Source organism: Mustela erminea, chromosome 14 (genome assembly GCF_009829155.1).
Source record: "Mustela erminea isolate mMusErm1 chromosome 14, mMusErm1.Pri, whole genome shotgun sequence".
Taxonomy (NCBI): Eukaryota; Metazoa; Chordata; class Mammalia; order Carnivora; family Mustelidae; genus Mustela; species Mustela erminea.
In genome coordinates, this window is record NC_045627.1 from 89,980,770 (window position 1) to 89,996,983 (window position 16,214).

Sequence of the window (16,214 nt, forward strand, 5' to 3'; positions counted from 1 at the left end):
GTCTTTTCCTCCTCCTGCCTTCGCTCACTCACCGGATGTCCACTGGGCTCCTCTCTCTGGTGCTCCTCCCTCTGACGCTCCTCCCTCTGACTCTCCTCCCTCTGACGCTCCTCCCTCTGACGCTCCTCCCTCTGACGCTCCTCCCTCTGACGCTCCTCTCTCTGACGCTCCTCCCTCTGACGCTCCTCCCTCTGACTCTCCTCCCTCGGACGCTCCTCCCTCTGACGCTCCTCCCTCTGACGCTCCTCTCTCTGACGCTCCTCCCTCTGATGCTCCTCCCTCTGGTGCTCCTCTCTCTGACGCTCCTCCCTCTGACGCTCCTCCCTCTGACGCTCCTCCCTCTGGTGCTCCTCCCTCTGACGCTCCTCCCTCTGACGCTCCTCCCTCTGACGCTCCTCCCTCTGACGCTCCTCTCTCTGACGCTCCGCCCTCTGACGCTCCTCCCTCTGGCGCTCCTCCCTCTGACGCTCCTCCCTCTGACGCTCCGCCCTCTGACGCTCCTCCCTCTGACGCTCCGCCCTCTGACGCTCCTCCCTCTGACGCTCCTCCCTCTGACGCTCCTCCCTCTGACGCTCCTCCCTCTGACTCTCCTCCCTCTGACGCTCCTCCCTCTGACGCTCCTCCCTCTGACGCTCCTCCCTCTGACGCTCCTCTCTCTGACGCTCCTCCCTCTGATGCTCCTCCCTCTGGTGCTCCTCTCTCTGACGCTCCTCCCTCTGACGCTCCTCCCTCTGACGCTCCTCCCTCTGGTGCTCCTCCCTCTGACGCTCCTCCCTCTGACGCTCCTCCCTCTGACGCTCCTCCCTCTGGTGCTCCTCCCTCTGATGCTCCTCCCTCTGACGCTCCTCCCTCTGACTCTCCTCCCTCTGACTCTCCTCTCTCTGACGCTCCTCCCTCTGGTGCTCCTCCCTCTGACGCTCCTCCCTCTGACGCTCCTCCCTCTGACGCTCCTCCCTCTGACGCTCCTCCCTCTGACGCTCCTCCCTCTGACTCTCCTTTCTCTGACGCTCCTCCCTCTGACGCTCCTCCCTCTGACGCTCCTCCCTCTGACGCTCCGCCCTCTGACGCTCCTCCCTCTGACGCTCCTCCCTCTGACGCTCCTCCCTCTGACGCTCCTCCCTCTGGTGCTCCTCCCTCTGATGCTCCTCTCTCTCACTCTCCTCCCTCTGACGCTCCTCCCTCTGACGCTCCTCCCTCTGATGCTCCTCCCTCTGGTGCTCCTCTCTCTGACTCTCCTCTCTCTGACGCTCCTCCCTCTGACGCTCCTCCCTCTGACGCTCCTCCCTCTGACGCTCCTCTCTCTGACGCTCCTCCCTCTGATGCTCCTCCCTCTGGTGCTCCTCTCTCTGACGCTCCTCCCTCTGATGCTCCCCCCTCTGACGCTCCTCTCTCTGATGCTCCTCCCTCTGATGCTCCTCTCTCTGACGCTCCTCCCTCTGATGCTCCTCTCTCTGACGCTCCTCCCTTTGACTCTCCTCCCTCTGGTGCTCCTACCTCTGGTGCTCCTCCCTCTGACGCTCCTCCCTCTGACGCTCCTCCCTCTGATGCTCCTCTCTCTGACGCTCCTCCCTTTGACTCTCCTCCCTCTGGTGCTCCTCTCTCTGGTGCTCCTACCTCTGGTGCTCCTCCCTCTGACGCTCCTCCCTCTGACTCTCCTCTCTCTGACGCTCCTCCCTCTGATGCTCCTCCCTCTGACGCTCCTCCCTCTGACGCTCCTCCCTCTGGTGCTCCTCTCTCTGGTGCTCCTCCCTCTGGTGCTCCTCTCTCTGACGCTCCTCCCTCTGACGCTCCTCCCTCTGACGCTCCTCCCTCTGACGCTCCTCTCTCTGGTGCTCCTCCCTCTGACTCTCCTCTCTCTGACGCTCCTCCCTCTGACGCTCCTCTCTCTGGTGCTCCTCCCTCTGACGCTCCTCCCTCTGATGCTCCTCCCTCTGGTGCTCCTCCCTCTGACGCTCCTCCCTCTGACGCTCCTCCCTCTGACGCTCCTCCCTCTGACTCTCCTCTCTCTGATGCTCCTCCCTCTGACGCTCCTCTCTCTGACGCTCCTCCCTCTGACGCTCCTCCCTCTGACGCTCCTCTCTCTGAAGCTCCTCTCTCTGAAGCTCCTCTCTCTGGTGCTCCTCCCTCTGATGCTCCTCCCTCTGATGCTCCTCTCTCTGATGCTCCTCTCTCTGATGCTCCTCTCTCTGACACTCCTCCCTCTGGTGCTCCTCTCTCTGAAGCTCCTCCCTCTGACGCTCCTCCCTCTGACGCTCCTCCCTCTGACGCTCCTCCCTCTGACGCTCCTCCCTCTGATGCTCCTCCCTCTGGTGCTCCTCTCTCTGATGCTCCTCTCTCTCACTCTCCTCTCTCTGATGCTCCTCTCTCTGACGCTCCTCCCTTTGACTCTCCTCCCTCTGACGCTCCTCTCTCTGGTGCTCCTCCCTCTGGTGCTCCTCCCTCTGACGCTCCTCCCTCTGACGCTCCTCCCTCTGACGCTCCTCCCTCTGACGCTCCTCTCTCTGGTGCTCCTCCCTCTGACTCTCCTCTCTCTGACGCTCCTCCCTCTGACGCTCCTCTCTCTGGTGCTCCTCCCTCTGACTCTCCTCCCTCTGACGCTCCTCCCTCTGACGCTCCTCTCTCTGATGCTCCTCCCTCTGATGCTCCTCCCTCTGATGCTCCTCCCTCTGATGCTCCTCCCTCTGACTCTCCTCCCTCTGATGCTCCTCTCTCTGAAGCTCCTCTCTCTGATGCTCCTCCCTCTGATGCTCCTCCCTCTGATGCTCCTCTCTCTGACGCTCCTCCCTCTGACGCTCCTCCCTCTGACTCTCCTCCCTCTGACGCTCCTCCCTCTGACGCTCCTCCCTCTGGTGCTCCTCTCTCTGATGCTCCTCCCTCTGACGCTCCTCCCTCTGATGCTCCTCTCTCTGAAGCTCCTCTCTCTGATGCTCCTCTCTCTGACGCTCCTCCCTCTGACTCTCCTCCCTCTGATGCTCCTCTCTCTGAAGCTCCTCTCTCTGATGCTCCTCCCTCTGATGCTCCTCCCTCTGATGCTCCTCTCTCTGACGCTCCTCCCTCTGACGCTCCTCCCTCTGACGCTCCTCCCTCTGGTGCTCCTCCCTCTGACTCTCCTCCCTCTGATGCTCCTCTCTCTGAAGCTCCTCTCTCTGATGCTCCTCCCTCTGATGCTCCTCCCTCTGATGCTCCTCTCTCTGACGCTCCTCCCTCTGACGCTCCTCCCTCTGACGCTCCTCCCTCTGGTGCTCCTCCCTCTGGTGCTCCTCCCTCTGACTCTCCTCCCTCTGATGCTCCTCTCTCTGAAGCTCCTCTCTCTGATGCTCCTCCCTCTGATGCTCCTCCCTCTGATGCTCCTCTCTCTGACGCTCCTCCCTCTGACGCTCCTCCCTCTGACGCTCCTCCCTCTGGTGCTCCTCCCTCTGGTGCTCCTCCCTCTGATGCTCCTCTCTCTGACGCTCCGCCCTCTGACGCTCCTCTCTCTGACGCTCCTCCCTCTCACTCTCCTCTCTCTGACGCTCCCTCGGTCTCCGGTGCTGTCTGTCTCTCCCTCCTTCCTCCCCCTCTCGCCCCCGCTGCCGTCTCTCACCAAACATTTATTTTTTCTTATGGTGTCTGCTGAGTAATTCACGTGCACGGGGCGAGGTGGCCCCACACAGCACCGAGGGCGACAAGGGATGTAAGTGCCGCAGGGAGGGTGTGATTCAGACCGCAACGGGGTTTCCGAGGGGTTCCCAGAACCGGCTCCCACGGTACCCGCCCGGCCGCTCAGGGGACGGCGTCGCGTCTGCATGTCTGCCCGCCCTCCGCTGGGAGGCATGCGGAGTGCATCGGGGCAGACAGCCGGGGTGGGGGGGGGATGTAGCAGGTGGAAAATGGTGCCTTTCAGAATGGGTCCCCGGGAGCGACGCTCGTGACCCGTGCTGAGCTGTTGGTGCATAAAACACCGTAAAAGACGTCGTGGTGTGAAGGGCAAGCTTTTCATCAGGCTTGTGATTCCGTGCCTCCAGCATCTGGACAGAGCGAAGCCTGGGGCTTCAGGGCCTGGAGCAGGCTGGGTCGGCTCCACTAGGCTCACGCGTCGACGGCCTCAATTCATCTCTTTGAGGGGTGTCTGGAGTCCCAACGTCCAAGGTGGCGTCTGACCCTGGGGCCGGGGTGACTAAGATGGCGGGACACGAGCTGGCCTGGCTGTGTCTCCACAGAGCCTCTCCTGGGGCTGTCAGGGGCTTCCTCGAGGCAGGGCAGCAGAGAGGCTGGTCAGGCGTGCAGCGCGGCGGCTGGCTTCCCCTGGGGAGAGCGTCCCGGTGACGACGGGTGGGCGCTGCGGTTTCTCACGGCCGGGGCTTGTCCCTTCCGTTCTAGTCCGTCAGTCACCGCCATGACGGTCCTCACCGAAGACTCCTGGGGAGGGACTGGAGACCCACAGGTCACGGTGGAAATGCCAAAGAAAATGTGTCCTCTTCGGTCTGTCACAGGAGCTCCGGCCGGGCAACCGTGCAGTTCACTGGTTTGTGCCGCGCTCACGGAAATCCGTTTAGGGAGAGGCTGAGCAGGAAGGAGAGAGGGAGAAGCCTGGATTACGCGCCAGCGAGAGCCCGGGAGACCTGCTGAGGGGTAGAAGTGGATGACACGGCACCGACGTGGGAGCCTTATTCAGCAGCGACGCAGACAGGTCCCCCCAAACCCACACGTAGATTCCAGGATGGCATTTCTTGAAAATTGAGGATTAAAAGAACAGTCTCGTTTCATAGAATCCCTCCACAGGGTAAAGCGGCCACGGGGAACCTGCAGGACAATCCCCGTCCACACTCCCTCCCAGGAAGGACGGCCTCTTTGGGTGGCCTCTGCTTCCCGTGCACAGGGCTGAGATCCAAGTGGCCTGGCACGCGTCCCCCGTCCCTAGGAAGCTCAGGAAGAAGTGCTGGGTCTGGCTGTAGCTGTCCTTCGACTGGGTTGTCCCTCAGGCCTCGTCACATCGCCCCTCCCGCTGTCCTCAGCAGCCACACCCAAGGGCTGGCGGTCGTCTCTGGTCTTTTTCCTTGTGTGTCAACACATTTTCATCTTACAGCATCCGTGGCTTGGCTAGAAGGAAACACGCTCATAGTTCAGACGGAAGGATTGTTTCACAGAGGAAGAGGGTCTGACGAATTCCAGCGGCCGCTGTGTGGAGCTGACTTCCGCGGGCAGATACGTCCCCGGTGATGCCGCGGGACTGAAATGGGAGGCCCGGGCGTTTCTGAGGGATTCCCAGAACCGGCTCCCACGGTACCCCCTGGCCACACGGATGAGGCATTGCTTCTGCATTTCTCCCCACCCTCTGCCGGGAGGCATGCGGAGTGCATCGGGCGGACAGCCGGGGGGGCTGTAGCAGGTGGAAAATGGTGCCTTTCAGAATGGGTCTCCGGGAGCGACGCCCGTGAACCCGCTCAGACTCCAGCACCGACTGTCTAACGCGCAACGTGGGTCACGCAGCTGTCACGGGGGAGCTGCGGCGGGGGAGACGAGCGCTCGAGCCGTCACATTCCATCTGAATCATTGAGTAAGTGGAGATCATAATCCGGAGGTTTTCAAGCACATTTCCCAAATTTGCATCTCACGATTCTTAATTACGGAGACTGTCACCATCCCATCCGTAACAAGATCAGAGAATTTTTCTCTAGGGAGAGATACTTCTTACAAACCAGAGTGAACATCCTGAGAGTAAGGAGATCACTCATCACACGTGTTTCATCTTGGGCGCAAAGGGGCACCTTCGGCGCGTCCCTGGGAAGGCTGAGGCGGGCGGGTGGCCGGTCGGAGGGTCTCTGAGTGGTTAGAGGCGAGCCGCCAGGGTCCAGGCAGCAGAGGGATGCATGGGAATGACTGACAGAGACCCTCTGGGCTGTCTCCCTCACTCTCCGCCCCTCATCTCCTGCTCCAGACCCTTGTAATGTCCTACTTCAAAGCCTAACACGTTACAGAGCACAGATGTTCCGATTCCCGTCTTCACAGAGAGGGGTCCTGCGTTAGAAAGGAAGAGCTCAGCCCTTCGTGTGACCCCAGATGGAAAGCTTGATTTCTTCTTGGGCGGGGGTGGGCCTGACCTTTCGGGGCTTCCATCCACCCAAAGCAGCAGGTTTGCTGGCTCCTTGGGCTCTGTCCCCATCCACGGCCGAGGGGTCTGTAAAAGCTGTGTGTGTGTGGGGGGGGGAGGGTCCTGGTGGTTTCCCAGGAGGGAGATGAGCAACGGCCCCCTGCTCTTGTCTGGCCCCCTCCCCCCCCGACCGAGCTCGGTGGGTCAGCATCGCCTGCATGCCATCTAGGAGCCCAGGGCTGAGATCAGAACCCGGTCTTCTCCCCTCTGGACCTCACCCATCTGTCACCGACTCTGACCTTTGGAGATCTAAAGGACCTTGCGGGGGCTTCCCTCCATTCACTTGTCCTGTCGAAGATACTTCTTGTCCCTCACCTATGGCTGATGTCTCTGGACTGGTTTCTCTTTCGCCCCTTCCTCCCCAAGCTGCACCCCTGTCTTCCGGAACCGCTTCCTAACCCCTCTCCTCTCCCTCGTCCCCTTTCCGGCTTTTCCCTGCCCCCCTCCTCCCCCCTTCCTTCTTTGCCTCCCGTCTGTCTGCAATTAGAGGAGCACCGTCGTCAGATCGTGTCACGGACATAGTCCACTGTGTATTTAAGCAAATATATGCCTATGCTCCTAGGAAAGACAGAGCAGTTTCAGACGCCCAGGCAAGGAGCACGCGGCTCAGACGACAGACACGCGAGCCTTCTGTGCGCTCTAGGACTTGGCTTCCCTGCGGCTGGCTCTGCCCGGGCAAACGACTCGTCACGACGTGAAACTGCTGTTCACGATGCGAGGACGGCCGCTAGGCGCTGCCCAGTGACTCCTGACCCCCGAGGTTCACTTGCTGTGTAATCCCCTCTACCTGGGTTTGGGCTGGGTCTGGTGGTCCGCTAATAATGTCTGGAATGTGGCAAAAGCGATGGGCCTTTACCTCCGAGAACAGTTCGCAAGGGGTCCTGGTGTTGGCGTGGTGCGGTCTCACGAGCTTGCTGTTGTGCGCAGCTCCGCGGAGAGACCCCTGGGACGGAGCCAAGGACAAGCCGGTCAACAGCCAGAGAGGAGCCGAGGCCCTCAGTCGGAGACCTGTGAGGAGCTGAGTCCTGACAACAATCATGGGGGTGAGCGCCAGGCAGACCCCCTGTCCCCAGCCTTCGGATGAGACCTCAGCCCCTGCCAGCGTCTTGGCTGCAACCCTGTGAGAGACCATGAGGCAATTGCAGGGATTTTCAGGAATAACTGCCCGGGAACAAATTTAGGTCCCACCATTTCCGAGCTGTGTGGACTCGGAGCAGCCCCTTCTCTGTCTTCAGTTTTCTCCTCCAGTCCCTGGCTTTATGGTGGGTCTCCGCGTGACGGGTCTCTCACAAGCACTGAATGAGCGACTTCTCTTCAGATGCTTGGGGCTGGGCCTGCTGTATGAAGACGTGCCCGGCAGGTGTTTGTGTTTATTGTCTGGTTCCTTTTATAGGAAATCTGCACAAGAGGCAAAGCTTTAGAGACAGAAAGGAGAGGAGTGTGGGTGTCTGGGGTGGGGACGAGGGACAGCTGAGGCCACTGCCAGCGGACAGGAGGCTTCCCGTCAGGACAATGGAAATGTTCTAAAGCTGACTTTGGTGATGGCTCCATGACCAAGTACACAAAAACCACTGAACTGTGCACCTTAAAGGGGTGAATGTGTCGATTGTATTTCCATCAAGATGTTGAATTAAGAAGGAAAAGAGGGGGGCGCCTGGGTGGCTCCGTGGGGTAAAGCCTCTGCCGTCGGCTCGGGTCATGGTCCCAGGGTCCTGGGATCGAGCCCCGAGTCGGGCTCTCTGCTGAGCTTGAAGCCTGCTTCCTCCTCTCTCTCTCTCTCTGCCTGCCTCTCTGCCTACTTGTGATCTCTCTCTGTCAAATAAATAAATAAAATCTTTAAAAAAAAAAAAGGAGAAGAGTAATTGTAATGCTACGTGACTTTTGCCTAATCCCAAGTGCATGGGTGGGAATCTTTCTACGGCTCCTGTGGAACCTTCTCGTACGGTTTCCCACACACGGGCACTCTGGGCTCTTGCCAGGCTCATGTAGTCAAAGTGGCCCGATGCTCTCCTGTCCGACCTGCCGTCTTCCCCCTCTGCAGAGGCTTCTGCACTCCTTGCCTCCCCCGAGCCTCCCACCGATCATTCTGAGCTCGACTCTGGTGACTCACCTCAGTAGCCCTGGCATCTTGGTGGTGCCACCACGGCAGCAGGATCCCTGCCTCAGCAGATTCACGCTAAGGAACAGTTTGCAAATACGGCAAAACAAGATGGACTGGCACAGCCAAGGCGCTGGTGTGACGTGGTCGTGGAAACTCTCTTTGGTTTCAGCTGGTTGATAGTCACGTGACGTGTCAGCGATGGTCAGCTGCTGGTCCCGTCTTAGTGCTCTTAGGGTGCCCTTGCTGCAGGACCCGGTGGCCGGTGCCACAGCCACCGACTGTTGTAGGGTGGGCGGGGTCGGCTCGTCTAGGGTGGACATGGCCGGTCCTGGCCGGATCTGCTCCTTCTCTGCGAACAGGCTGCCTCCTGCACCTGCAGGTCAGCCGGGGGCCGCCCTGTCCCACGGGCTGAGCCGGAGAAGCATGGCTCCTTGTTATCATCCCCTCGGGTCTCGTGGGCCAGACCGGTTACGAGCTTCTCGGGGTAGCAGGCTGAGCCCAACAGTGGCAGCACTCGAGGCTCTGGAGATCCAGGCTCGGACTAGTGTGCTGCCTCTTCTGCCTTGGTCTTCGGGCTACAGCAAGTCCCGTGTGGCCCCAGGGTCAAGAGGTGGGGACGTCAAAGCTGCCTTGTTCCCGAAAGTGGTCTCAGTGGCAGGGAGTGTGGATGTGGGCGCAGTAAGTGTCAGAGAACGTGGACGCAGGGTTTCGCGCTGCTCTTCTGGCTCTGCTCCGCAGTGAGCAAGCCGCCTTGCCAGGATCCCTTGCCTTCCTGCCTCTGGGCTGGCACTGGTAATGGACGGGGAGCACGTCCCCTCGCCCAGCCTGTAGGGACGTCTCTGGAAGTAGCTGCGTCTCCTTTGTGCCTCCAACGTCCACTGGACATCGCTCTTGCTGCGCTTCCAGCTGCCACCAGGACGCCCTCTCCCCATGGTCTAGTTCCCACCTGAAGGCCCTGGACCCTGGACCCTGCCATGGCCCTTCAGCCCCTGGGGTGGGAGCAGCTCCTGCAGGCCTGTTCTCTGCTTTGCCCCATCACTGGCGCAACGATTCCCTGTGTTCAGAGTTTCCTCGCCGGATCCCAGCTCAGAGTGCTCGGCAGACCCCCGCTTCCCTGACCTCTGCGGAACACCATCTGCCTTGGGTCTGGTCACGGTTGTGTGGCTGAGAGAGACGTGAGGGTGTTTATTGAACACAGCGGTGGGTACAGAATAAGTCACACTGGTCCTTTCTTTCCTGGGAGCAGGCATTTTTGAGGACGGAAAAATAAACATGGATGACGTAATTATCTTCAGTTAAATTTTCTGTAACTTGAGACTCGTCAGAATACACCACCAGTCTGGTCTGCCGTGACCCTGCGTGCCAGGCTGTGCCCTTGGCCATGCTGCTGCTTGTTGCCTTCCAGGACAGCATGGAAACGTGGACAGTGTCCTGCCAGCTCGCTGGGTAGGGGAGGTGAGCCCTCCGCTGTGGGACAGTGAGGAGCTCCGACAATTTCCACATCCAAACTGTGTCATCTGTAGGGAATGCTGCTTCTCAACACTGTTGCAAATGAATTTTCATTTTCTCTGAAAAAAGCAAAGCAAACAAGACCTGTACTTTGGAAGAGGACTCTTTGCTGTGAAATACCCACTTGGAACGGTCGTGTAGATTGTTAGCTTGCCTGGTGCACGTTCCTAGCACTAATAAAATTTAATTTAAAATAGTAAACTCACTGCCTTCTTGTGACACATATATGGGTATTACATAATTATAGAACAAATGGCTTTTCTAGGGAGGTCATGAAAGCCCATGATTTAGTACACACACTGTTGAAGACGCGCGACACTTTCCACTCCTCATTAAAATCCGACAGTCTACACAAATCATCCCGAGCGCGGGCAGCCTCCCCTTCCCTCTAACGCTGGTTCACAGAGCAGCCCGGAGGACTCGGGCTTCCTCTGTTTGACAGACGAGGGACTGTGGGACGGGCTCCTCCCATGGCAACAGAGGCGCTGTCCGGAGCTACAGGAGGGCACAGTCGTTTCAGCCTTTATAAAGCCAAGTCTCGGGAAGCTAAAGGCCTCAGGCCTCAAAAGATGCGTGAGGGCGGGTTTCTCATCACCTGTAACCCTACAACAACGGGTTCTTGAAGCGGCAAGTAGTGTTTCAAGTCCTTTCAAGGTGCTTTCCCTTGGGTTTCTATTTTCCTACTTCCGCGGTTTCTTCCGTCCCACTCTTTGTCAGGAAAGACTATCCCGCTGTCACTACAACTCCCCACAGGCTTTCCTTCTCGGCACAAGGGCGCGTGTTATCGGACTCCTATGGCGTTAAGACCAAACAGTCCTGTTGCATTTCTTGCCCACGATGATTCGAACGACTTAGTAGAAAGTTCGTAGATTTTCCCGAGGAGGGAATAAGAGATCAAACTTCTTCCTGAGAGTCAAAGCCTTATCTGTGAGCGCCTCTGTCACCTGCCCCCGAAGGCCCCGCTGGTCCCTTTTTACCAAATCCAACTTGCGTAGTTCTCAGCGGGGGCTGTTATAAATCACCTTGTCTGCTGTTCCCCGATGTGGACTTCTCTCCTCGTTTCTGTTGGAATGGGTCGCGCCTCTTTCCCAGAGTTACCCTAGCTGCTTTTGAACACTGAGTCTTCACCAAATTACAGATCTGTGAAGTTCCTCAGAAAGAGTAATTGCGGAAGTCGTGGATGATCTGCTACAGACCAGCACGGTCTTGTCTCCTGTTTCGCTGCTGTCTGATTTTGTGCCGTGTCACGGGCACAGCCGCCCCGTACTCTAGACCACTTTCTATAGCATCCACGGGAGAATTCCTCTGTGTAATTCAGATGTCGGACCGTGAAAGGGCGACTTCCACGCATGCGCTGAGTTCCTGGCTATCTTGTGAGCTCCTCAAGGACAAGGACAGATGCGAGTGCGTCGTATCTTTCCAGCATCACCGTGTTACACCAGGTGCTGGGGCAGGCTTGACCTGGCTCACGAGAGGGGATTCCGCACGGCTTTCCCCAACTCCGTGTCCGGTGACATTGTGTTGCTTGGTTGAAATAGAAAATGTTGGGAATATTTATACAACCAAAGTTGACCAATGCCACAAGCACATCTTTTTTTCTTCCCAGGAGACACTTTACCCACATAACAATGGCATGCTTCTTACATATTTGCTAAGTGCTTGAACACACACAGCATTTATCTCCAGATGTTGAGGCAAAAACTTTTCTGTCCTGGGCTGTTTGAAGGAATTACTTCTCCCAGGTAGGGAGGAGGCCACAGTCTCTGCACAGGCCGTAGCAAGCACCAGGTCATGACTGCAGAACCATGTCTCGCCTGACACTCGGCTGGGCTGGAGGGGACCAGAGACTGCACGGTGCCTCGGTGAATGCTGTTCCAAATGGAGTCCAAGGGCACCTGACGAGAGCCCTCCAGGCTAAGCACGCCTCGCTTTCACATGTGGGTCGAGAGGTTGCTTCTCACACACTTGTGTTAACCGGTAATGGTTCACACCGACACTTCATCAAACAAGTGTTGGGTACATTAAGATACGAAGCACTGCCTGTATCAGGATCTTCGAGAAATTCTCCCTTTCACGCCTCAAGGAAGTGTTGATTAAAGATATATTAAGGTCCCATTAGAAGAAAAGCAGAGGCCATCCTGGGGGTCTTGGAATGCTCATGAATTCCTCCTCTCTCTATGGAACTGAATTCTGCCATTACTTTCACGGTGAGGTAGGTGTGTTCTCCCAGAACTACCTCCCTGTGTGGGTTTCTCAGGAAAAGAGATGGTTAATGAGCCTCCACAAATCTTCACCTCTCACCTGGGATTATCTCACTCACGGACACACTTCAGGTCAATTTGCTGAACGTAAAATTAGGATTTGTTGATGTCTTACATTTCAGAGAGAGATTTTATTTGGGGGAACTCTTAGAGAACAATGACTTCTAGTAAAGACTTTCTCGGGGCCTGTGAAGGATTTAAGAATTTTCCCCATATCTTTAGGACTTGAAATAAAAATGCGTTCTCGTGAGTGACCCGCACCACCATCTTGGCAAGAGGAAGTTGAAAGAGACGAGAGGCGAGATTGGCACCTCATCCATGTCTTTCGTGTTCCACAAATACAAAACTACACAACATTCCAACAGTGGGAGCCAAATGCCGAGAAATATGCTTTTCAGATCAACCTGAAAGAGAACATTTGAAGTGAGGTCGATTTAATGAGTCTGAAGCCCCAGGCTCAATTCCCACAGTCCTGTGGATCAACTCCAAAGTGATCAATACATTTTATTCAGTCTCATATGCTGTCTGGTCTTGTCTGTGAGATGTGAGATGGGTTAATTGATGAGCTGATCAGCTGTCTAGCTGTTTCCCCTAATTGTTTTATCAAGGAACTAATATGCTTTCTGGCCGCTGCCACCGTTTTCCTGCTGTAAGTGATGAGCTTTGACAGTGGATTCCAGGCAAATATTTCAGACCAAAGTGCCTCACCCTTTGTAACTGCAAAGCCACCGGCTCTATTACTGGGAGTGTCACTTGCTTGGACGTTTCTGAACCCGGGCCTTGGGGGAACGGTATGATGGATGATGATGTAGTCTAGACGCTTCTGCAGGGATCTGGCCCGCTGGTGTTCCTTATGGCAAAGCAAATCTCCAGCTTCCTTTTGGTTTCTTAGGATGGAGGACAAGCTCTCTGAGTGACTGTGAAGCTCTGAGATCCAGCCCTGCAGTCTCCCTGTGGGCACTGGAGCCGCTGACCTGAGCCACGCTTAGATGAGGCTTTGAGAATGGGCTGAGCTCCAAAAGGAGTGGGGACCTCACATCCCAGCTCCTGAGGTCTGGGCAGCCCTGGGGCATAAGGTCCTGGCCACCTCGTGTGACTCCAGTCGACTCCAGCCTCCCACGTGGCTGAACCCATACAGGACTCCTGGGAAAACTGCTGCTCTGGTCCACAAATGCATCAGAACTGGGAGGTGGGAGACGGTCGAGTGTACCCGAGCATGCACGTATGTGTTTCTGTGTCCTAAACATGTTGGCGCTGCCGGTCTGGCTCATGCCGTGACTGTGGGACTTTGCAGGGAGTAACTCTAATGCCTCATGACTGAGTCCTCTTATGACACAGGTTATCCTGACACTGTCCTGTCCTGCAGGTGATGGAAGTAGGCTTCCACGTCTGTGCTCTGAGTTCCTAGACCACGGCCTCCTCGCCGGTGGTCACCAGGGCCACACAGGAAGGACGGGCTCCCCGGAGGAACAGGGGTGCTCCTTGTTTGCATTCGCCCTGGTTGGGGTTCCCCAAAGGAGGCTGTGAGATGAAGATCCCGGTGAAAGTGTCTCTGCAAAGGGAGGTGGGCTGGGGCTCAGGGACCCGGGAACAAAGGCTTCATTGGCCCCTACGGCTCCCTGTCCATCACTGAGAGTGGTGCGGATGCCAGAGACCCTCGAGGGCCTCACCTGCCAGGCAGCAGTGTTCTGTGGGCCCGAGAGGCTCAGGCGCCCTGTACACGGGGGTGGCAGGGTCCTGAGCTACAGTCACTGTACCCCCTCTGTTAGGGTCACCACCATGCGGGACCCTCACCTCCAGCCCTCACTGCGCTGGCGGACAGAGCCGAGGACTGAGAGGCCGGACCGGAGGCTGTGGGTGGGGCGGGGGGGTTGCTGAGTTGCGCGGAAGGAGAAATGCACCAAGGGAATACACGAGACGGGGCTCTAGAAAGACCACGAGACCCGGGCAGGCCGGCGTCCCAGTGCCTGTCCAGCAGACGTGTCCTCTCTTTACCCAAGGAAGATGGCATCAGGAAGACAGAATAAAGGGCAGAGAGAGAGAAAGGTGGTGGTAGCGTCTGACAGCGTGTGCGGGCCGCGGCCACCGTCTGGGCGGTGTGGCCAGACCGGCAGCTGGGCAGGCGTGATGATGTCCGAGAAGCTCTGCAGAACCAGGAGTGGAGGGATGCCTCCCTGCTCTAAGAGGGAGCTGGTGGTAATCGTTGACAGGTGACCGCCTGCTGAGTAACCCCGGGACGCCTACAGGGCCCCACTCACGGCCGGAAGTCGGAACTATCTGGCCCCCCCACAGCCCCTCGCATACTCTTACCCCATGTTGTCTTCAAAGCGCCAAGTGTGAGGCGAGGGCACCCGAGACTGCCGGTGCCCATCTTGTCTCCTCCTAGGACTCTCTCCAGTGCCTTTCAGCTTCCTGTCCTCTTACTTGGTTTCTCAAGGCAGCAAGGACAGGGGAAGAAAAGCCTTTTTTGAAAAAGAGCAAGCAGAGGGCATCATAAACAGGATGAAAGAGTCACAGGAAGGGGGGTGTTTCTTTGAAAGCCGTTATGCAAGAGCCGTTACAGAGCTGAGACTTAAAAATAGACCAGACCAAACACGCATTTGTTTTCTAAAGAACCAGCGGCTTCGGTGAGATAAAGACCGCCGTCTCCTGTACAGAGGACCTCCCACTGCCCTGAGCCTTTTGCCTGCACACTAGGGGCTCGGTTTACCAACAGGAACTGTAGCTTAAAATCTGCCAAATAGATCAAGTATCATTTTCCTATGTAAATAAAATGATGGTGATGAATTATTCAGGAGCCGGGCCCGGTCATTTGCATGCATTCATCATGTACACAGATATATAATACAGTGTGTCTCTCTCAAGATGTTTTCTAATATTTATGAAAACAATTCATAAAATTAAACCCCATTAGTTCTGGATTAGCACTTGACATTCGTCAGACTAATGACTCTTGTTGCTGGAGGGGACGCCCAGAGCTTCAATACCCACTTAATGGCTTCTTCTTCTGATGCCTGCTCTGCAGAATCATCCCCACTCTCCGGCGCCGGGACGACTTTGTTCCTCTAGAAGTGTATTTTTATCTGGCGTGCAACTCAAACTTCCCATTTCTGGTGGAAGCTGATTCTTTGTTCAGTTTCATGGTTAAGAACAGTCATGTCAGATAAAGTTTCCTGGAAGGCGTCGACAGACATGATCACGACCATTCATCAACTATTGGGCTTTTCTGCTTCCCCAGATCACCGTCGGCTTTGAGTGTATGAAGTGATCGAGCCGCCGGTGCCGATCTGATTACCAGGCCCAGTGGAGTAGCAGCCTGTGCTCAGATGCGTACGTCGGCCTGTCCCCGTGAGTTTCCCTGGGCTGCTGTCACATCCCCTACTCGAGATGATTTTTAAGGAGCCGTTTTCACTTGCATCTTCTAATTCCTTATGCTGCCCTCGATCAGATAGATGTTCTGTATTGTTAAGAGGCTCAGACGCCTCTGATGTGATATGCACTGACTATTGTAGGAGAAACAGGGCTCGGAGTCCGGACTGCAGGTTTTAGGGTGCCACCGGGTCTGAAAATATGTGGTCTTGAAGTCAGCATCTCTGGGACTTTGTTTTACTGGCAGACAAACACATCAGGGCTCAGACCATGTTCCCGCCAGACTAGGTGATGCCAAAGGTATGTCTCCACCCAGGAATCTGTCTCCAAAGTACCCTGGTGTCTGGGGTATGATGAAATGTCATCAGCAGAGATCTTTAGTCCTGGTCTGAAGGGCCAAGGCCCACCCTGGGGGGCGAAGGGAGGAAGCAGAGCCTGCCAGGGACATAGTCAGTGGAATGAGAGCCAGAAGGGGTCCCAGCCCAGAGGCCACGGCAGTGCTGGGGACGTGTGTGTAGCAGAGATGGGCCTCACAGTCCAGAGAGAGTAAGGAGAAGCAGCACGGGACCACGCAGCACCGCAGACAGAGCGTCAAGGGACCAAAGTGGGGTCAGCAGAGGACCATGGCCTCCAGGGGGAGCTAACCTGAAGCTCAATGCTTTATGTCAAGGCAGGGAACCAGGAGAGCCCAGTGGGCACCAGCAGTCAGGAGGAGGGGGTTGGGGCTGAGCAGAGTGTCACCAGTTGGGCTCTCGGAAGGATGATGATATCCACAGTCCCTGTGCGGGACCTTATTGGGAGCCCTTCGTAGACCCCGTAGGCCCCATCAGAGTGAGCTTTTGGG

The 16,214-nt window shown here is 56.9% G+C and overlaps 1 protein-coding gene across 1 annotated transcript; it reads left to right on the forward strand.

Moving 5' to 3' along the window:
* Positions 1 to 310: 310 nt before the first annotated feature.
* LOC116572842 (vegetative cell wall protein gp1-like) lies at positions 311 to 13,409 on the forward strand (the record flags this gene model as incomplete). Its single annotated transcript, XM_032312209.1, has 2 exons — positions 311 to 1,216; positions 13,368 to 13,409. Coding segments are annotated over 2 exons (948 nt in total), but the record flags the coding sequence as incomplete, so codon positions are not given.
* Between the last annotated feature and the right edge of the window lie 2,805 nt (positions 13,410 to 16,214).